This window comes from Ricinus communis, chromosome 1 (genome assembly GCF_019578655.1).
Source record: "Ricinus communis isolate WT05 ecotype wild-type chromosome 1, ASM1957865v1, whole genome shotgun sequence".
In the NCBI taxonomy this organism is placed as follows: Eukaryota; Viridiplantae; Streptophyta; class Magnoliopsida; order Malpighiales; family Euphorbiaceae; genus Ricinus; species Ricinus communis.
In genome coordinates this window covers 11,775,101-11,797,323 of record NC_063256.1, presented here as the reverse complement: position 1 = coordinate 11,797,323, position 22,223 = coordinate 11,775,101, and the positions used below count along the sequence as shown (strand labels likewise).

The following is a 22,223-nucleotide window of genomic DNA, read 5'->3' as shown; positions in this document are numbered from 1 at the left end:
ATTTTCATGAATGGGAAGATCGTGGACTTTTCACCACAGTGATTATTCTTTTCCAAGTAAAAACCGAATTGAATGGAAAATTGAACAAGCCATCTGATATTAACTTAAATTTGACGCATAACATAATGGAAAATACTTACCTCCACTCTAAGTCTTATTTGAATGGCAAAACGAACTTGGAATATGACTATTACAAGTTCAATTCTGAATAGACTTCGAATATGACTTCTAGGATATATAGAGATTGTTCGTTTGATTCTTAATTTCAAGTCTTTACCTGCATGCACCACCATGGTGTACTTGCTGCCATATATATATATACTATATATGCATATATTTCTTTCTATACCTAAGCTTATAAACACTCCTATATACCCTTCCATGACTACCAAGAATCTCTCACTGTCCCCTTCTTTCTCCTACTGTAGAAGGCCTCATCAATGGAGCTATGATGTTTTCTTGAGCTTTAGAGGTGAAGATACCCGCAAGAACTTTACTGATCATCTTTATAATGCTCTACTCCAAGCAGGAATCCATGCATTCCGGGACGACAAACACCTCTCCAGAGGAAACCACATCTCTTCTGAACTCCTGAAAGCAATTCAAGAATCGAAGGTATCTATAGTCGTCTTCTCCAAAGGCTATGCTTCCTCCAGATGGTGCCTTGATGAACTTGTGAAGATCATGCAGTGTAAGAATACTGCGGGCCAGATCGTTGTTCCCATATTCTACGATGTTAGTCCTTCAGATGTCCGGAAGCAAACAGGTTCTTTTGCTGAAGCTTTGCAGAGACATGAGCAATTCTCTGAACGAGAGAAAGTGAATGACTGGAGAAATGCTCTGTTAGAGGCAGCAAATTTATCTGGATGGGACCTTCAAAATGTGGCAAATGGGTAACTTTTTTAGAAAGAAAATTTCTGTCAACTAATTTTATTTTTAATAATTTTGACATTTGCTTTTTCTTTTTTCATAATAACATTGCATGCATGAAAACTATGATAACTTGTTAAGGGTTTAAATGCCAGCTTGTCCTATCTAAGCAATTGAATTTAATTTTTAGGTATACCTTAGTGGAATATAGTTAATTACAAAATAGATAGTGTATGCTTTTATAATTTTGGACCAAAAAATTAAAGCTAATTTAATACTAGCTATGTCCCAAAAAAAATTAAAATTGATGCAAATTAAGAGTAGATACCTTACAAAAGAGCTATGTGTTGATTCAAACCGTATTAATTGGATCATATTTTTTAAAACTAAATTCAATATTTAAAATTAATAAATTTGAGTTTATCAAGCTTTTATCAGGTTCAGTTTTAAAAACATAATTGAAAATAAAATTCTATTTGTATTAAAATTGATACTCCTTAAAGAAGAAAAGTAAGAAAACAGATTTGCATGTGATTATATAATTAAAATGAGATGAATAGACAGAATTAAATAAATAAAAATAAAAATTAGCATTTTTTTTTAATGAAAGAGGTAAAATTAAGAAACAATTTTAAAGATTTGAGAGGAGAGGCGAACCAAATAAAAAGGAGAAATCATTATCTGAAAAGATTTAGGATAATAGTATATATATATAATATTAAAATGATATAATTTTATATAAGTTATTCTTATTTATGGATTTTGATTTTTAATTTTATATCCGATTCGTTGGGCTTTATTAAAAATGCAATCTAATTTTACTCGGTTTTAAATATTTTAAATCAATTTCAATTTAAAACAGTTTAAATCTAATATATTTTAATCAATTTTTATTGAACCGTTTATGGATTTGGTCGAAAACCCGGTAAAATAAATACTTCTTAAAGGTTAAGAATCAAAGTGTTTGGAATATGAATTAACCTCTTGAAAAAAGGTTTTTTGTTGTTTCGGATGAAAGACAACAGTAAATTTTTTAAACATTAGAAAAGATGATTTTGGCCAACAAAAAACTGAGATTTATGTAACTTTATGTACTTCTTGGAAAGTTATCTTTCCACTTACTCCACATCATTATTTTAAAGGCCTAATGATTTAAAAAAATCTAAGATTTTGCAAAAATTGTTACTTTGATCAATTTTTATAAGTTGTAATATCGCGATAATTTAATTAATTGAGTGTAATTTTGACTAAATTAAATTGCTGGTTAAAATTAAATAATATATATTGATGAAAATATCACTTAGAAAATTAAAAATCAAAATTAAGCAACATATATAAATAATATGATATTAAAATTCATTAATTTAATTTTATTATTTATAAGTAGCATTCATGTCATTATTTATGTTACTTAATTTCGACTAATAATTAAATGTTGCTAAAATTACACTCATTTGGATAAATCATGACTAAATTAATAATTTTAAAAATTTGACTAAGGTAGCCGAATAACGAAATAATTTGAATTTTTATATATGTAAATGCTGAGATTAGAAGTTTTGGTACATGGATAAAAATTTAACATTGTACTTTTTTGAGATATTAGCATTATGTTGATATGTAACTTCTATATTTTTTTAGATTAATATATTTTTATTCAAGTTATTATATTAATATTTTGTATGTTATTTTTATAATTATTTGCTAAAAATAATATTTAATAAATTATTTTTCTAATTAAATAATAAGTTTTAATTTTTAAAAATTATTAATTATATTCTTAATATTGGTTTTATATAAATATAAATAAAATTTTATAAACTTCTACATACTATTAATTATACTTTTTATTGAATTGTTGCTGTATACATTCAATTTAATATTAATTAAATTTTATATATAAATATTTTTTGAAATTCAAATTTTACAAATTAAAAATCAAAATAATACCAACAACCGAGGGAAAAGTAGTTTTATACTAAAGCTTGTCTTGTAATGGATGACTTGTACTCCTTAAAACTTGTGTCCTCCTTCCAGTGTTAGTATTACAATGACGAATGATATGATAATGCTTCATTTTATTTGATTACAGGCACGAATCGAAGAATATCCGAAAGGTTGTGGAGGATGTCTTAAGTAAATTGAGTAGGAATTGTCTGAATGTAGCCAAACACCCTGTGGGTATAGATTCTCGTATCAAAGATGTGATTGTGTTGTTGAGTGTTGGTACAAAAGATGTTCGCATGATTGGCATCCATGGGATGGGAGGAATAGGAAAAACAACCATTGCTAAAGCTGTTTTTAATCAGCTCTGTGATGGTTTTGAAGTACGTTGTTTCCTTTCAAATGTTAAAGAAATCTCAGAACAACCGAATGGTCTAATTCAATTGCAAGAACAGCTTCTACGTGCTGTCCTGAAACCAAAATCTTTACAGATTGGCAGTGTTGATAGAGGAATCAATATGATCAGAGAAAGATTTCGTCACAAAAGACTTCTTGTTGTCATTGATGATTTGGATCACATGAAACAATTTAATGCATTGATGGGTGATCGAACCTGGTTTGGGTTAGGAAGTAGATTGATCATTACATCCAGGGATGAGCACTTGCTTGCTCAACTTGAAGTTGATGAGAAGTATCAGGTCAAAGAATTGGATCATAATGAGTCCCTTGAACTGTTTAGTTGGCATGCTTTCAGGAAAACTCACCCCGTAGGAGATTATGTGGAGCTTTCAAATGGAGTGGTGGATTATGGTGGAGGGCTTCCATTAGCTCTTGAAGTTCTGGGTTCATATTTGTGCAAAAGAAGCATACCTGAGTGGACAAGTGCTTTACGGAAACTAAAAAGAATCCCTCACCATCAAATTCAGAGAAAACTTAGACTAAGTTTTGATACACTGGATGACGATAAAGTGAAGGATATATTTCTTGACATCGCATGCTTCTTCATTGGAACAGATAGAGATTATGCAGTAAAAATACTAGATGGCTGTGGTTTCTTCCCTGAAATTGGTATCAGTGTTCTCATTCAAAGGTCTCTCGTGACAGTTGACTCAAAGAATAAGTTAAGCATGCATGATCTGTTGCGAGATATGGGAAGAGAGATTGTACGTGAACTTTCACCCAATCAACCCGGAAAACGCAGTAGACTTTGGTTTCAGGAGGATGTCCTGGATGTACTCAGTAATCAGAAGGTAAGAACTGCAAAAACCTACTCTTGCATGATCCTCGTTTTAGAGAGTGTGAATACTAATAGTACCAAATCATGTTTCCTGACAATGTGAATCTTTTGCATCATCAGTTGTGTCTAATCTTTCGTTGCGATATGTTAGAATGTACAGACAACAGTTTGCTAACCGATTAGAGTTGCTGTTTCCAGGGAACAGAAGCAGTTGAAGGTCTGGTACTAGATGTAGAATCATCAAGAGATGCTGTTTTAAGTACAGAATCTTTTGCAAATATGAGATATTTAAGATTGCTCAAAATCAATAAGGTTCATCTTACTGGATGCTATGAGCACCTTTCCAAAGAATTGAGATGGCTCTGTTGGCATAGTTGCCCTCTGAAATTTTTGCCACATAATTTTCAACTAGACAACCTGGTTATTCTAGACATGCAATATAGCAACATTAAAGAAGTCTGGAAGGAGATCAGAGTATCAAATATGCTATAAGCCCTTTCTTTCCCTGTTTAAAATTATATGCAACTTTCTTATTTTCTTTTATCTACTTTTCCTTGCTTGAACAGGTTCTTAACAAGTTGCAAATTCTCAATCTCAGCCATTCTGAGTACCTTGCTAAAACGCCAAACTTCACATGTCTCACTAGTCTGGAGAGATTGGAACTTGAGGGTTGTAAGAATTTAGTTGAAATCCATCAATCTGTTGGGCATTTGGACAGACTTGTTTTCTTGAATTTGGAGGAATGCAAGAGCCTAAAGAATCTCCCTGAAAGTGTCTGTTGCTTGAAATCTCTTGAAACTTTGAACATTTCCTACTGCTCAAAACTTGAGAAATTACCTGAGTACTTAGGTAAAATGGAATCCTTAACTGAGATTCTAGAATATGGGACAGCCATTAAGCTGCTACCTTACTCTATTGGAGATTTGAAGAAACTTAGAAACGTATCATTGGGTGTACTGAAAGATACATCACCTAGATCATGGTTTTCATCAATTTCATCCTGGCTTTCTCCAAGAAATCCCAACTCCAAGAGTTTGCTGCTGCCGGCTTCTTTTGTTTGTTTAAGCTCACTGCAGAGTCTAGCTCTTTGCCACTGTAATTTGACAGAAGATTCAATTCCGAGTCTTGAGAATTTATCCTCACTTCAGTATCTGGATTTGAAAGGAAATAAGTTCTCCCGTCTTCCAACCGGCATTCACAGCCTCACTAAGCTCGATAGACTCTGCCTCAATTCCTGCACAAATATTGTCTCTATCTCGGAACTCCCTCCAAGTTTAAAGGTCTTGTATGCGTATAATTGCATATCATTGGAAAAACTCTCAATTCAGTCAAAAGAAGCACCACTTCTGCATCTGCCATATCGCCAAAAACAGGTTCAGATTCAGGGTTTAGAAAATGTTAAAAATCAGCCGATCATTCACATGGAATGTTGCAACAGTTTGCCAAACCAATATCAAGAAAATTTTCTGCAGGTTCTTCCTCTACATGTTTTCTTTTTCATTTTTATTATATGACGTATCAGATCAGTGTTTGAAATTCTTTTTTTTTTTTTCTAAATTCATTAGGTACTGTCCAAGTACAGGCCTCTTCCTGCTATTTTCCTCCCTGGTAGTGAGGTTTCTAGTTGGTTCGCCCATCAAGGATATGGATCTTCACTATCATTTTACATACCTCCAGTGTCAGAGGGTGATGAAATCCGAGGACTATTTATATGGGGCATCTACTCAGCCGGTGAACAATATGATCCAAGTGGACCTGCTTCTCCTTTTGCTATCATCAGGAATAAGAGCAATGGCCTAGAATATATTCACAGGTCCGCATACCTGTCCACTTCTTTAGTCCGCGAAGATCATTCCTGGGTGACCTTTGTGCCATTTAGTCTGGTCCCATGTTCAAGGAAAGGCGGTGAAGAGTTAGAAGTGTATGTGTTAGTAGCAGGAATTGCCACTGTGGTAAAGAAGTGTGGCGTCCACCATATAGTAAATGCAGCAGATGCAATCATGGATAGCCATTATAGTACTTTACTATCTTCATATGCCAATTTCGACCATTCTGGAGTTGATAAATTGGATACAGTTAGTGCAAAGAGAGTTTACGACAGCGATAGTATATCAGATTTATGTAGTGATGGGAGATGCCTGAAAAAAGCAAGGTGGGGAAGGCTGATGCATTAGCATCAGTTGAACAGAGGGAGTTCATGTTAACAATCTTCAAGTTAAAGTTGGCATGTTTATCTGAAGAAACTTGAAAGTTTCTTTAAAGCTGGGGAAGATCGATGAGAAAGCGGGAATGCCCCCGAAATGGCCAATGTGTATTTCTGTCAGAAAATTAAAGAGCATTATCCATTTGTATGACTATCCTTTTGAACAACTTTAGATGTTTATTTACTTATACTTTGATTTTTAAGAAACAAAGATTATACTTGAAATTGTTAAAAAGAGATTTCAATCTACTCTTCTAAGTGTTAGTATTAGCTCCCACCAACAGTATCCTGCCTAAACTACTGGCTTAACAATTTGCGCAACCCTTAAGTGTCAGTAAAACCTCATTTAAGCTCTTACATGTATATCAAATTAAGAATCGCTTTCCTACATGGAATTGGAGTAATACACAGGGAAATTGCAGAAAGAGAAAATAAGAACCACCACAATAAAGATTATGCAAATCCGAGAGAGAGAGAGAGCGAGAGAGGGAGGGAGAAGCTCAGAAACTCAAAATAATCAGGATTTTTCCATCAGCATATCCTGTAATGGTACAACGACAGCTTTAGAGAGGATCAATTGATATTAAATCAGAAAGTTAAATATACAGATTTTTTTTGGCACTGTGACATGAGAGTTTGCTCAAGAGTGGTAAGAATCCGCTGTTCCTCTAATAGCCTCTAAGCATGTGCTTTATTTCCAAAATAATTGGGTCAACCACCCGTTCACCTCCCACCATTTTGCAATGGTGCTATCATGGGTGGTTAATGGATCTTATCCCCCAGTAATTGGATTAATAAACTTGAAGAATCAAACAACCAGATACTATGCCTAGGAACAAAAAGTTCCTACCATGTAAATGATGGTAATACATATGATGGATGAGCGTCATATTTTGATGCAAGTGCTTGTACAGAAGATAAGTCTGCTATTTCTCCAAAACTCCCAAGTCCAAGTTCACTAGCATGAATCCCACCGGTTATAAATGCTGACTGGATCCCAGCTGCATTTGCACCTTTAATATCATGGTGAAGGGAGTCACCCACAGCAATAGAATCAAGTGCATCAACACCGGCCATGACCATAGCCGATTTATAAATTATCTGTCAAGAACATGAAAGTTTTGTATTGAAATAAAAGTAGGACAAAAAAAAAACAGAACATATTAACAAACAGAACAGCAAAGATGAAACAATAATGCCCGCTAGTTACACTACCAAATTCACTTATAGTGCAAAAGTAAAGCAAATGTAGACTGATCCTACACATCTCAAACAGCAAGACCATCTATAATTGTGCATTAATACTCATCTATCCTCTCACACCATGTGGGAGAAAGTAGCAACAATTCATTCCATAGAAATATATTTTCATAACTTGCAGCAAAATTACGTTACATCCAGCCAACCATAAATAGAGAAGAAAAAAGAGAATGAACAGTTAGATCACCTTATCTGGCTTGCCCATCCATTTAACTTCACCCCCAAGCTTCTCATATTTTGCAGCCAGTGTACCTAAAAATATCACAGCAACTTATATCACAGAAAAGTTAACCACCACAAATCTGCACTTGCAACAACAAAAGATACAGGTTTTGAGTTCTCGTTTTAGTAACAACAACAATATGAAAGCAACAAGCAAAGCGAAAAAAAACTCAATAAATTTTCAATTTAAGAGAAGGGCCACTGTTTACTAATAATAAAGGTCTTGCACTTCACAAGGATGCAGACTCAAGTCTCAAGAGCAACCAGTTCACACAAAATGTTGGAAGAGTAGAACTGTTGCAATGGAAGCATGCGCGCGCACACACACACGCACACATATATCCTAAAGTCACAGGAGTGTTCTTTTTTGGTTTTTGATCTTTTGATGAAAAAAGAAACTCAAGTATTGCATATTTTCTGATTACAGGAAGGAGGATTGGACATGATTTAGGCGGAAGTTTCTTGTTTATTCCATAACTTGGTGATTTCAGTTGTCTCTTAATTTTCACAATGAAAATTTTCACCACTAGAATACAAGTATTCTGTATTTATAGGCTTAAGTTCCCTTACTTACATTAGGTCAGGAAAAGGTGAAAAAAAAAATTTGTGATCCCTACCACTATAAGCAACATACCCACATAAATATCTTGCAGTTCGGATGAGCCAAATAATCTATCAGAAAAATAGGTATTCCCTGTCACAGTTCACTAGATACTTTGCCACAGGTCTTCTATACCTCTCAAGATCAGCAAAACCAAATTTCATCTCTGCAAAACTTAATGTTTGGATCTATTGGAGTAACAATCGGTTGGGCATCTAACATAACTATCTAAATAAGAAGATTACTAACAAAATACCGTCCACAAAAGGGGGAAAAACAGGGAAAGAATTATCATCCTTTGACTTTGCTAGTCAATTGATAATTGGAGACCAATAACACCAATAACATGCTCCATTTCTGCAAAAGAATAAAATGTTAATATAATGTTTTGACTTTACTACTTAATGTTAAGAAACTATTATAACTTTCCCAAGTCCTCGATTTGAAAATGCCAGCTCAATAGTCTTCAGATCTTTAATCAATCAAAATAAGAGCCAATAACCACATTATAGGCATTGCGGAAGGTTAAACTATGCAGCCTTCTCTTCCATTGCAGGCAGACTAATTCCCTGTTTTGAACCCATGATCTCCTGCTCACGGAAGAGGAAGAAGAAAGAGGAGAAATTCCTATCACATATGAACTAAAATCCAGCACTTAACTTCCAGCATGGTAAAAGAAATTGCCATATGTCATGAACACTGTTACTCATGGTAAATTTAATAATTTCATTTTCTTATTGCTTGCGCAGAATATCATTTCAGGGTATATGAAAGCAGCTTTAGGTTCCAATATGAGCTGCTTTATTCGCCATTAATGCTTAAACTGGTGAGTTTCCTATTAATGTTCACATTAATTTCTGCACAAGCTATATCTTGTTTTGAGTATGGCACAAAATCTTTACCAGGCATTACTCGCAAGTTTCTAGCTTCAACGGTTACAAAGTCTGGATTGGCTACTACCATAGGAATTCCTTTAGCAGCGCAATGCTCCAATATTTTCTCAAGCTCCTCAAGAGTCATAGGACAAGCAGCACCAGAAGGCTGCCCCAAGGCTTCAGTACCATGGGCAAGAACAAACGCAGCTTCCTCAACATTTTCCACAACTTGTAATCCTAGACCCTGGGAAAAAGAAATAATCAGCTGGGTATTAATTATATTAAAAAACGTTTTCAGAAACACAAAATGAAATTATTCAGGACTACAGATTCTTAACAGTCTAGAAGTGGTTCTGTCCAAACTACTTTTCACATAGATCCATTTAAAATTAATGTTCAGCACTCAGATAATACCATGTTATGGATGCATTCGTGGGCAAGATTTACTCTCGGTGGACAATTCATTAGTTATTTCCTTTTTAAGATTAAAGTACTGTTTGGGAAGTTTTCTTCCTGTTTAGTTAAAATTACTATTTGGGAATTCTTTTCTAAGTTTAGTATTTTCTTATTATGAGAACTAGAAGTTAGGGACTTCTATTTTTGTAATATCTGTTGCCTATTTAAAGAGCAAACAGAAGGAATTAAGTAAGCAATTTTTATAAAAGTAAGAGATTTATGAGCTCTCTCTATTAACGAGTTCTGAGGTTTCAGTCTCCCTTGGAGCTGAGTTCTTTACAAAATAGTTAGACCCAAGCATACAAACAGAATAAAAGGAAAATCAAAGTCAGCCGAACAAGATTTTCCCGTTCATCATCCTGTGACTCGATCCTTAACTAGAAATCATAACAATTTGGTATCAGAGACAGACACCATGGGCGACGATATACAAACTCTATTACAAGAGGAACGATCTTTCACCGACTCGACAACCTTTGGGTGAGAAACTCGCACAAATACTCCAGGAACAATTATCTGGATTAGGATTCAGCGCCAACAAACACACAACAATCGGAAGTGAGTCGAGCAGCGCTACTGCCCCAATAAATGGGCGGACTGTAGAATTATAGAGAGATTTATGTTTAAAGATCTGTTAGCAATATTAGGGGCTAATATCTAGGAGATCTACAGCTAACAGATCAGTTTTTCTTATCCCATGATTTTAGGAGATTTGGTAGTCTGTTACCAAATCTGTAGATATAAGTTTCCTGTTTTATAGCTTTCAGTTTAAGGTATATAAAGAGGGGCCTGTAACCTTATTTTTAATATAATTGAATCTTACTCTTTCCTTCCACAAACAAGATGGTATCAGAGCAATCTCTGAACCCTAATTCCCTCATATGACCAAATACGGGAAACGTGATTCAAGAGCTACCGTTTCCCAAATCACCTCCAATCAGGAAGCCATGGCTTCCAACAATGATAGTAACCTCATGCCCATTACAGGACACAAACTGAATGGGAACAACTATCTCCAATGGTCCCATTCCGTAATGATGTTCATATGCGGAAAGGGCAAAGATGATTATCTCACCGGAGATGCTGCCAAACCAAACAAGACGGATGAAAAGTTCAAAGTCTGGAATGCCGAAAATAATATGGTCATGTCATGGCTCATTAATTCCATGACAAATGACATTGGAGAAAACTTTCTTCTCTATGGAACAGCAAAGGAGATTTAGGATGCTGCCAAGGAAATATATTCTAACAATGAGAATACATCGGAATTATTCGAGGCGGAAAGTGTTCTTCATGACTTCCGCCAAGGAGAATTAACAGTGACTCAATACTTCAACACTCTCAATCGGTATTGGCAGCAGCTAGACTTATTCGAGGAGCACAATTGGAGCTGTCCGAATGATGGAATCAGGTATAGACAAATAATTGAACGGAAAAGAATATACAAATTTTTGATTGGATTAAATAAGAACCTTGATGAAGTACGAGGAAGAATTTTAGGATCCAAACCACTACCAAATATCCGAGAAGCTTTTTCAGAAGTTCGGAGAGAGGAAAGTCGAAAGAAGATCATGATGGGATCTCAAGATTCTATGACAAATCCTGAGAGTTCAGCACTTGTGGTGAGAGGGAATCCATCCAACAACAACAGCGATCACAGACCAAAGAAAGGGCGACCATGGTGTGATCATTGTCGACGTCCTGGTCACACCAAGGACAACTGCTGGAAGATTCATGGCAAACCAGCAGATTGGAGGCCTTCCCGGTTTGCCAATGACAAAGAAGGACGAGGCAACCTTGCTTCCATGGATGAACAACCTCCACCCGAACCAACTCCCTTCAGCAAGGAACAGATAGAGATCTTGCAGAAAATGTTCAGCCAATCCTTGCCTGCACCAGCTCCCACTGTAGTTGGTACCGGATCCCTGGCACAAAAAGGTAATTTTTTAAGTGCTCTAAATGCTAACAAGGAGAGGCTCAGTCCATGGATTATAGACTCAGGAGCTTCTGATCATATGACTGGAGATGAGAAGCTATTTTCAACTTACACCCCATGCTATAAAAATTTAACTGTGCGAATAGCTGATGGTTCACTCTCAAAGGTGGCTGGTACAGGCTCGGTTCAAATTTCAGAGAACATCACTCTTGATTCTGTTCTACTTGTACCAAAATTAAATTGCAATTTACTGTCCATTAGTAAACTCACTCGGGATCTCAACTGTGTTACTAAATTTGGCTCAAATCTGTGTGTATTTCAGGTCTTGGACTCAGGGAAGACGATTGGCAGTGCTAAGATGTGTTCGGGGCTCTATCTTCTAGAGGTTAATGATCCTCCTCAAGGAGCAATTCATCAATCAGATTGTTCAGTGTCCAGTAGTCCTGTTTCTTTGTCTGTGAGTCAGTCTAATAATGATAGTGCAATTATGTTATGGCACTATAGGTTAGGTCATCCAAATTTCTTGTATCTTGAGAAGTTGTTTCCTTCATTATTCCATAGTAAAAATCCAAATGAATTTCAATGTGAGATCTGTCAATTCTCTAAACATATTCGCAATTCTTATCCTAACAGATCCTACAAAGCATCTCAACCTTTTTCCATGATTCATAGTGATATATGGGCCCTTCTAGGATAAAAAATGTTACTGGTTCTCGCTGGTTCATTTCATTTATTGATGATCACACTAGACTCACATGGGTATTCCTCATGAAAGAAAAATCTGAGGCAAACCAGATCTTCAAAACCTTCAATACCATGATCCAAACACAATTCCAAGCAAAAATTCAAATTCTGAAAACTGACAATGCCAAAGAGTATTTCAATTCCAGCCTTAATGATTATCTCATGAGTCATGGTATTGTTCACCAAAGTTCCTGTGTTAACACTCCTCGTGAAATGGTATTGCCGAAAGAAAAAACCGCATCTTCTTGATGTGGCTCGATCTTTTATGTACTCTACCCATGTACCAAAATATTTCGGGGTGAAGCCATCCTTACTGCATACCTCATAAATAGGATGCCATCTCGGATTCTTAACTTCCAGACTCCCTATCAAATTCTCCTTCAGTCCTTTCCCACTACTCGTCTCATCTCCACCATCCCATTCAAAGTTTTCGGGTGTTCGACTTTTGTTCATGTCCATCAACAACACCGGACAAACTTGATCCTAGAGCTCATAAATGTATTTTCCTTGGGTACTCTCCAACTCAAAAGGATATAAATGCTACTCAACGGTCACTAAACAATTCTATCACTCCATGGATGTCACATTCTTTCGAGCAACAACCTTATTTCCCAAATCCGATATTCAGGAGACTAATTTTATCCTAGACTATCGGCTTTGGGATATTGAAGAATCACCTCATGTCTCTCATAATTCTGACCAAACTTGCCCATCACTAAATCATGAATCACACTTCCTCCTCAAAATCTCTCCCTTGAGTCTTCTTACTTCCTAGAACCTCCTACTTAAGATCAAGCCAACAATCCACCTCAAAATCTGGACACACCTCAAAATCTGGACACTATTCAATCAACAAAGAGTGATGAATTGATTACCTACTCAAGGAGGAGAAAGAACCAAAAGGAGATGGAACAACAAGCATCTCTTGAGCAAACCCAAGAGTCTGACTCAAGTCCTAGATCAAGTGAAGATCCACCAGGTAACACTAATCCTGAAACTAATGATGACAGTGGCCTTCCTATTGCTGTGAGAAAAGGGGTAAGATCATGCACAAAACATCCGATATACTCATTTGTGTCATATGAAGGATTGTCACCGAAGTTCAAAGCTTTTGTTGCCAACCTCGACAACATCCAAGTTCCTAATAATATACAAGAAGCTCCCGACTCACCGAATGGAAATCAGCGGTGTATGAAGAAATTCATGCACTAGAGAAAAATGGAACTTGGGAAATCTCGACTTACCAACCGGAAAGCCGAGGCTGCAAATGGATCTTCACGGTGAAATATAATGAAGATGGGAGGGTTAATCGGTTCAAGGCACGGTAGTTGCAAAGGGATTCACCCAATCATATGGAATCGATTATGAGGAGACATTTGCTCCAGAGCCAAGTTAAACATGATTGGTTTTATTATCTTTGGGCTGCAAACCTTGACCGGCCTCTCCACCAACTAGATGTCAAGAATGCCTTTCTAAATGGGGACCTAACTCAAGAAGTGTACATGGAAATTCCCCCCGGATTTGAGACACAAACTACATGCAACAAGGTTTGTAAACTTAGGAGATCACTATATGGGCTCAAGCAATCTCCAAGAGCTTGGTTTGAAAGATTCACAAAGGTAGTGAAGAAGCATGGCTACTCTCGATGTCGGACGGACCATACACTATTTGTTAAACACTCTTCACAGGAAAACTTGCTGTTCTCATAGTGTATGTGGATGACATAATCCTAACAGGAGACTATGAAGAGGAAATCGCACCACCAAAAGTTTACTAGGCAGAATTTGAAATCAAAGACCTTGGGAATCTTAAATATTTCCTAGGTATGGAGATTGCAAGGTCAAGAAAGGGAATCTCTGTCTCACAGAGAAAATATGTCCTAGATCTCTTAAAAGAGACTGGAATGCTCGGGTGTAAGCCGGTAGATACTCCTATGGATCCAACTATCAAACTAGGAGCTAAGGAAAATTGTGCACCCGTGGACAAAGGAAGATACCAAAGATTAGTAGGTAAACTAATATACCTATCTCACACACGACCAGACATTGGATTTGCTGTTAGCATGGTAAGTCAGTTCATGAACAATCCAAATGAAGAACACATGGAAGCTGTGTATAGAATCCTGAGATACCTGAAACTAACACCAGGCAGAGGATTATTTTTTGAGAAGAACCAAAGAAGAGATATTGAAGTGTTCGTGATGCAGTTAGGCGGGGATCAGTTCAAGACCGAAGATCAACTTGAGGATATTGCACTTTTGTGTGGGAAATTTGGTCACTTGGAAGTAAGAAGCGGTCGGTGGTATCGAAGGCGGTCGAGCTGAATTCGAGGCAATGGCACACGGTATTTGTGAGGGAATTTGGTTAAAAGGGTGCTAAAGGAATTAAAAATTTCGGATGAAGAACCTATGAAAATGTTCTGTGATAATCAATCGAAGAATCGGCATTGCCAAAAATCCGATTCATCATGATAGAACAAAACATGTGGAAATTGATCGACATTTTATAAAGGAGAAGATAGAGGAAGGAATAATCAAGATGTTATGCGTGCCTACATGTCTTCAGACGTGAGACATTCTTACCAAGGCTCTATCGAGAAAGGTGTTTGATGATCTGAGTTCCAAGTCGGGGTTAATTAATATTTACCGACTTGAGGGGGAGTGTAGAATTATAGAGAGATTTATGTTTAAAGATCTGTTAGCAATATTAGGGGCTAATATCTAGGAGATCTACAAATGATCAGTTTTTCTTATCCCATGATTTTAGGAGATTTGGTAGTACGTTACCAAATCCTGTAGATATAAGTTTCCTGTTTTATAGCTTTCAGTTTAAGGTATATAAAGAGGGGCCTGTAACCTTATTTTTAATATAATTGAATCTTACTCTTTCCTTCCACAAACAAGACGGACTACTGCTGCAAATAACATGGGAGGCGCTTCGTATCCGATGACGCAAAACGGAACCCATCAGACTACTGTTCCCAGATATGCAAAGTTAGATTTTCCGACTTATGATGGTACGGAGGACCCCCCTAATTTGGGCCTATCGTTGTGAACAATTTTTTGAGAATCAAAGAACAAATGAAGCAGAAAAAGTAGGTCTAGCTGGTTTCCATCTTTTGGGAGAAGCACAGATGCGGTATTACCAATTGAAGAGAGCTAAACGACCCATGACTTGGGCAAACTTTTTGAAATTGTGTTTTCAATGCTTCGGACCACCCGAAGGAAGTAACCCAATTGGAGAGCTAGTCACCCTTCGACAAACAGGACTGGTAGAACTCTATCAAAGGCAGTTCCAGGAAAAGTTGGCACGAGCAGATGAAATAGTACCAGAACATTTACATGTTGGGTTATTCACTGCAAGGTTAGATGACTCCATCCGATTAGATGTACAAATACATAAACCAGCAGACTTGTCCACAGCCATGAGTTTAGCTAGGGCCTACAAACAGAAATACCAACTGCAAAAGTTTACAGCTAACCGCAAAGGGCGTTGGCAACTGTCGAGGATAGTGTCGGGAAGTTCCACAATGACTGGTTCTTCAGGCAATCATCCTTCTCCTTTTATCAAACGATTAACCAAAACCAAAATGGCAGAAAGGCGGTCTAAAGGGTTGTGCTACAACTGTGATGAGCCTTATTCCACAACCCACCAATGCAAACGACTCTTTTGGTTAGAGTTGAACGATACGGATGAAGCTACCTATATAGAAGAAGTAGAGGCTGCTCCAGAAATTTCCCTCCATGCTATCACAGGTCTAACGCATGCGTGAACCATGCAGATGCAAGCTATAATTCATGGACAGCCTGTGCTTAGTTTGTTGGATTCAGGTAGTACTCATAACTTTATCAGTGCAATAGCTGCTCCACTTTTAGCCCTTCAAAGCGAGCCTTTAAACAACACTAGTGTCTCTATTGCTAATGGCGACAAGGTGTGTAGCATAGGGTTCTGCAAACGAGTAACATTCTCTATTTCTGGACATGGTTTCACTGCTGATTTTTTTGTTATTCCATTGGATGGCTTTGATATTGTTTTGGGGGTTAAATGGCTACAAATGTTGGGTCCTATTTTGTGGGATTTTGCTGCACTTACTATGTCATTTTCGGTGGAAGGGAAAACTATTTTAGTTCAGGGTCAGCACAGGAATTTAGGAAAGAGCTTATACATGCTCGGTGACGCCATAACAGCAGAGCAGCAACTGGACAACCTTTTAGTCAAATTTGGGGACTTATTTCATGAACCCACAGCGTTACCACCTATTAGGCACCGTGATCATCGAATTTGTTTGCTTCCAGGAACAGTCCCTGTGGTGGTTCGGCCTTATCGTTACCCTCACAGACAAAAAGATGAAATTGAACGCCAGTGTAACGAGATGCTTCAGCAAGGGTTTATTCAGCCAAGTAAATCTCCATTTTCTTCTCCAGTCTTACTAGTTCCTAAGCAGGATGGATCTTGGCGACTCTGTATTGATTATCGGGAATTGAATAACAAAACGGTAAAGGATAAATTTCCAATCCTAGTTATAGATGAGCTTCTCGATGAATTACATGGAGCATGTTACTTTACTAAATTGGATTTACGAACTGGTTATTACCAGGTTCGCATGTATCCTGCCGATGTGGAAAAAACAGCTTTTCGTACTCATCATGGGCATTTCGAATTTCTCGTCATGCCTTTCGGCCTTACTAATGCCCCATCAACATTTCAGGCATTGATGAATGAGATATTTCAGGCCTTTCTATGCAAATTTGTACTTGTTTTTTTTGACGATATTTTGATTTACAGCAGCAATTGGGAGAGCCACCTAGTTCACATGCGTCAAGTTTTTCAACTCCTTCGAGCGCATAAACTCTACTTGAAGCGTTCTAAATGTTGCTTTGGATCTACCACAGTAACATACTTAGGCCATATTATTTCTATGCAAGGAGTGGGAGTTGATACAAGTAACGTCCAAGCTATTTTGGAGTGACCACAACCTCAATCTATTACTTCCCTGTGTGGATTTTTGGGTTTATCTGGATACTACCGCAAATTTTACGTGATTATGGGCAACTGGCAGCTCCCTTAACTCATATGTTAAAAAAGAATTCATTCCAGTGGACTGAGAAGGCATTACAAGCATTTGAGGCACTTAAGCAAGCTTTATCTATTGGCCCCTGTTTTGCAGCTACTTGATTTTACTAAATAATTTATTGTCGAGTGTGATGCTTCAGAAGGTGGTATTGGGGCTGTCTTACAACAAGCAGATCATTCTATTGCATTCTTTAGCCGTCAGTTAGCACTCAGGCACCAAAAATTGGCTGCTTATGAAAGGGAACTGATTGGTTTAGCCAAAGCGGTTCAACATTGGCGTCCTTATTCATGTGGACATTCTTTTCTTGTCCGCACAAATCACTTTAGTCTCAAGTACTTGTTGGAGCAACGGTTGACCACCACTCCACAGCAACATTGGTTGAGTAAAATAATGGGTTATACGTTTTCAGTTGAATATCGAGCCAGATCTTTGAATAAAGCGGCTGATGCTTTGTCTCGTCGCTCTTACGATAACCCGAGCTTATTTGCTCTAAGTTGCCCCCGAAGTTCCTTACTGGAATCAATTAAGGCTGATTTGTTGAACTCCACAGCCTTACAAGACCTGCATACAACATACCAGACTGCTGCGTTGGGAAAGGATTGGCATGAGTGTGATGGGTTGTTGCTGTTTAGAAAAAGCATCTATATTCCACCCAATTCTTCTTGGCCTTCAGTTATAAAAGCAGCATATCATGACAGTTTTCATGAAGGAATCCAGAAAACTTTGCACAGAGTTCGTGGTGATTTTTTTTGGCATGGCATGCGGACTGATATTGCTAAGTACGTTGCGTCCTGTCCTATCTGTCAGCGTAATAAATCTGAACATCTCAGTCCTGCCGAGGTGTTACAACCTCTTCAATTACCAACTCAGGTTTGGGCAGATATCCCCATGGACTTCATTGATGGGTTGCCCAAATCTTGGGGCAAATCTGTCTTGTTTGTGGTCATTCATCGATTTTCTAAGTATGCTCACTTTATTCCATTGGCACATCCATATACTGCTGCCGGAGTTGCTCAAGTATTCTTTGCTCAAATTGTTCGCTTGCATGGGCTTCCGAAAACTATTACTTGTGATCGAGATGTGGTCTTTACTAGTACTTTTTGGGAGGAGCTATTTCGCCTCCATGGGACTAAATTACAATTCTCTTCAGCCTACCACCCGCAAACTGATGGTCAGACTGAGGTAGTCAATCGTACGGTAGAAATGTATCTTCGTTGTTTTGTTGGGGACCATCCTCACAAATGGGTTGCATGGGTTCCTTGGGCTGAATTTTGCTACAACACCTCTTTCCATTCAGCCCTTCAAACTACTCCCTTTAAGGTGGTCTATGGCGGTGACCCCCCTTGTTTACTTTCTTACACGGGAGGGTCCACTCGAGTTGATGCGATTGACACAGCATTGTTCACTCGGGATCAATTCTTGAAGGATATCCGGGACCGCCTGCTGTTAGCCCAACAACGGATGAAGACATATTATGATAAGGGCCACCGAGAGGTAGAGTTTCATATTGGAGATTGGGTTTGGCTAAGGTTACAACCCTACCGACAACATTCTGTTCGGTTGAACATTCACAATAAGCTTTCTCCTCGATTTTATGGGCCATTTTTGGTGTTACGTCGCCTTGGGAAGGTTGCCTATGAGCTGGACTTACCTCGTACCAGTCGTCTTCATAATGTCTTTCATGTTTCTCTTTTAAAGGCTTTTAAGGGTCCTCAATTACCTCCAATAACGGCTATTCCTTCTATAGAAAATGGCCGAGTTGTTCCCTATCCTCAAGAGGTCCTTTGTGGCCGGTTGAACAGAGGGACTAAGGAAATTTTTGTTCATTGGATTGGCCTTCCAGCTGAGGATGCTACTTGGGAAGACTTACTTCTTTTCCAGAAGCTGTATCCTTCCTTTGCACTTGAGGACAAGCTATTTCAGCAGGAAGGGAGTAATGCTATGGATGCATTCGTGGGCAAAATTTACTCTCGCAGGACAATTCATTAGTTATTTCCTTTTTAAGATTAAAGTACTGTTTCGGAAGTCTTCTTCCTGTTTAGGTAAAATTACTATTTGGGAATTCTTTTCTAAGTTTAGTATTTTCTTATTATGAGAACTAGAAGTTAGGGACTTCTATTTTTGTAATATCTGTTGCCTATTTAAAGAGCAAACAGAAGGAATTAAATAAGCAATTTTTATAGAAGTAAGAGATTTTTGAGCTCTCTCTATTAACGAGTTCCGAGGTTTCAGTCTCCCTTGGAGCTGAGTTCTTTACAAAATAGGTAGACCCAAGCATACAAACAGAATAAAAGGAAAATCAAAGTCAGCCGAACAAGATTTTCCCGTTCATCGTCCTGTGACTCGATCCTTAACTAGAAATTTATGGCAGTATGCCATACCTTCTACACATACAATGATTTATATCAAGTAGTTTGTTAAGAGCAACACTTCTCTAACTTTCCCTTTCCGATGATAGAATTTACTTGTTTATTAAAAGAAGAGAGGAGCAAAGAAGAATGAAGATATACAGAGAAAAAGAAAAGAGAGCATCTACATATCAAACATGTATAACTAGAGGAATAAAAAAAGAAAGAGTAAATAGTCTTACAAACAACTTGTCCAAATGGCATACCTCCAGTGATATAGCGCCGCGGTCACTCCAGGTCATGTGAATGCATGATTTTCCTAATGCTGCAAACCAGTCATCATCTCTCCTAATCCAGAAACAATTGAGGGATACAATACAATTAGGGAAGAAGTTAAAAAAATGCAAAATGCAACACTAAGAGTTCGAACAAAATTAAATCAAAAGGAGAAAAAATAGATAGAAGTATTTCCAGAATAAATAACTACTACTTCTACTCATGATGAGGAATGGTCAATGATACTTTACCTAGTGAGTTGACCCAAAACATCAGTAATTTTCCAAAAGCACACACTAAAATAAAATATACAACACAGACATTCATGAGAAGCAGTAATGTCTTTGAACATATTGCAAGTGTGATGATAAAATCACAAATATAATTCTCCTGTCCGCAAGTAAAGGAAAAGAGACATACTCCTAGGGTAAGCGAAATTGGAAAGAAGCTGTCTATAAATCTATAACAAGCACAGCCCAAGATAGAACTGAATGACAAAAGAAACAGGAATATCCTGACCAAATACTTGGATTTAGCATCTATTATATCTAAGCATTTGAATCATGACATCCACATGAAGGATATAAATAACACAAAATGGAATGCACATTTAAAACCTAGCGATTGAAATTGGTCGCGAAGTATGCTAAGACTGATAGTATTATGCATAAACTAATTCAACCATATAGCATAAAACTGCCATGTACTCTAGAGATCCAGAAAAGTCAAGGTAGAAACATTATTAAAACAAACCACATAAAACGACTTAATTCTTTCCAAAACAATGTCCAGTAAAGTTAGATTCGTCGATGCAACAGAGTGCAATTGCTAATTCTGTCAACTTTCAACTGCAGTATAATCAAATAGGCACATTTTAACCAGACTTCTTTGATCTACTAGAACAAAAACCCAAAAGATTATCCTTTATTCGTAACTTATGCATTTCCACAACAATGTGGATGGATAAATGTTTCTAAGATAAAATTGGAAACCAATACAAGGAAGAGAGACTAGCTGCGACAAAATAACAGAACAGAACAAAGCAACCAGAAACAATTAAATACACTTTCTTCTAAAATAACAATTAAAACATTTGTGCATTGAAACAATGCTCATATACTGATTCAACTAGTAATATCCTTGGCAGTGTATAAGTTCTATCACATATTATATAACACATGCCGTTTAATCCTAAAGTAAGTAATAAAAAAAAGCATATGTTTTAGTAACTAACAATATGAATCTTTTCTTCAAAAAAAGAAATAAACATATAGTGCTAACCTTTGCAAGAATTGATGAGTTAATTCCCCACTAGTAATAGCACCAACAAAAAGAGAAGGATCAAATCCAAGACTCTTCATTTTGTCCATTGTAGTAGACGCACGCCGTGAAGAATTACTAATAATCACCATTTTTGCACCACTACTTGCAATTTTTTTTACTGTAACCCAAACAGAGTTACACAATCACTCACTGGATAAGAAACAAACAGGTAAAAAATAAATAAATAGTTTTTTTCTTACAATTATCCAAATATTAATAGCGATAAAAGAGAAGCATACAAGTCGAAATTGCACCAGGGTAAGGTTGTTTTCCATCATGAAGTACTCCAAATTGATCCAATAACCATGCCTGTGTAAATAAATTGCAATTGCTGAGACTAACTACTATCAAATTAAATATTAGAAGAGTATGAAATGAAATAAAACCTTGAAACGACGCGTTTCAGCGAGATGTTGAAGGCCATTGAAGGTCTGGAAGAGATGTGCCTCATTGTATTTGATGGAGCTCTGAGGCATCATCCTATGTTTTGCTTGCTTTCTTGTATGTCCAGATCAAACGTCTGCAACTTCTTTTCTATTAGGCAAAATTCTTTTTGGTCCCTGCACTTCTCGACATTATTTTACTTCTTTTTCTTAGAAATTCGACATTATTTTACTTAAGTCTCCAATCATCCATTCATTTTAATCCCTAAAAATTTATTCTATTCTAAAAATTCTTTGAAAGTTTGTTTTAAAACATTTTATGTCCTTATATAAATACTTGTTAATTTTAGAATTTTTTACTAAGAATATAGTTTAAAGATAAGTTATATTAGGAAATTATCCCGATCATTAATTTAGTACATGTTCAAGAAATAGGTAAATAGACAGTTTTTCACCTAAAGTAAAAAATGAT

General features: G+C 36.9%; 4 protein-coding genes across 5 annotated transcripts; 3 read left to right on the top strand and 1 right to left on the bottom strand.

The window, feature by feature from the left end:
* The first annotated feature begins 370 nt into the window (after positions 1-370).
* Positions 371-5,626, top strand: LOC8286361 (disease resistance protein RUN1). The gene is made up of 3 exons (XM_048375414.1): positions 371-893; positions 2,963-4,064; positions 4,618-5,626. The coding sequence occupies exons 1-3, from the start codon at positions 382-384 to the stop codon at positions 5,563-5,565; spliced, it is 2,562 nt and encodes an 853-aa protein (XP_048231371.1). The 5' UTR covers positions 371-381; the 3' UTR covers positions 5,566-5,626.
* Positions 5,617-6,589, top strand: LOC125369754 (the record flags this gene model as incomplete). The annotated part of the gene is made up of 1 exon (XM_048372736.1): positions 5,617-6,589. A coding segment is annotated over one exon (609 nt), but the record flags the coding sequence as incomplete, so codon positions are not given.
* A 170-nt stretch (positions 6,590-6,759) lies between these two features.
* On the bottom strand, positions 6,760-21,914 carry LOC8286363. Of its 2 annotated transcripts, none has more exons than XM_002524811.4 (7): positions 21,755-21,914; positions 21,608-21,677; positions 21,327-21,486; positions 20,036-20,117; positions 9,240-9,456; positions 7,702-7,766; positions 6,760-7,355 (listed from the first exon to the last, which is right to left on the bottom strand). In XM_002524811.4, exons 1-7 carry the CDS (start codon positions 21,845-21,847, stop codon positions 7,101-7,103), a joined length of 942 nt encoding a protein of 313 aa, XP_002524857.1. In that variant the 5' UTR covers positions 21,848-21,914; the 3' UTR covers positions 6,760-7,100. The 2 variants fall into 2 exon arrangements, with proteins under 2 accessions (XP_002524857.1, XP_025014160.1); XM_025158392.2 differs by having other exon boundaries at positions 21,623-21,677.
* Positions 11,049-12,436, top strand: LOC125370351. Its single transcript, XM_048375409.1, has 2 exons — positions 11,049-11,606; positions 11,927-12,436. The coding sequence occupies exons 1-2, from the start codon at positions 11,240-11,242 to the stop codon at positions 11,959-11,961; spliced, it is 402 nt and encodes a 133-aa protein (XP_048231366.1). The 5' UTR covers positions 11,049-11,239; the 3' UTR covers positions 11,962-12,436.
* Positions 21,915-22,223: the final 309 nt, after the last annotated feature.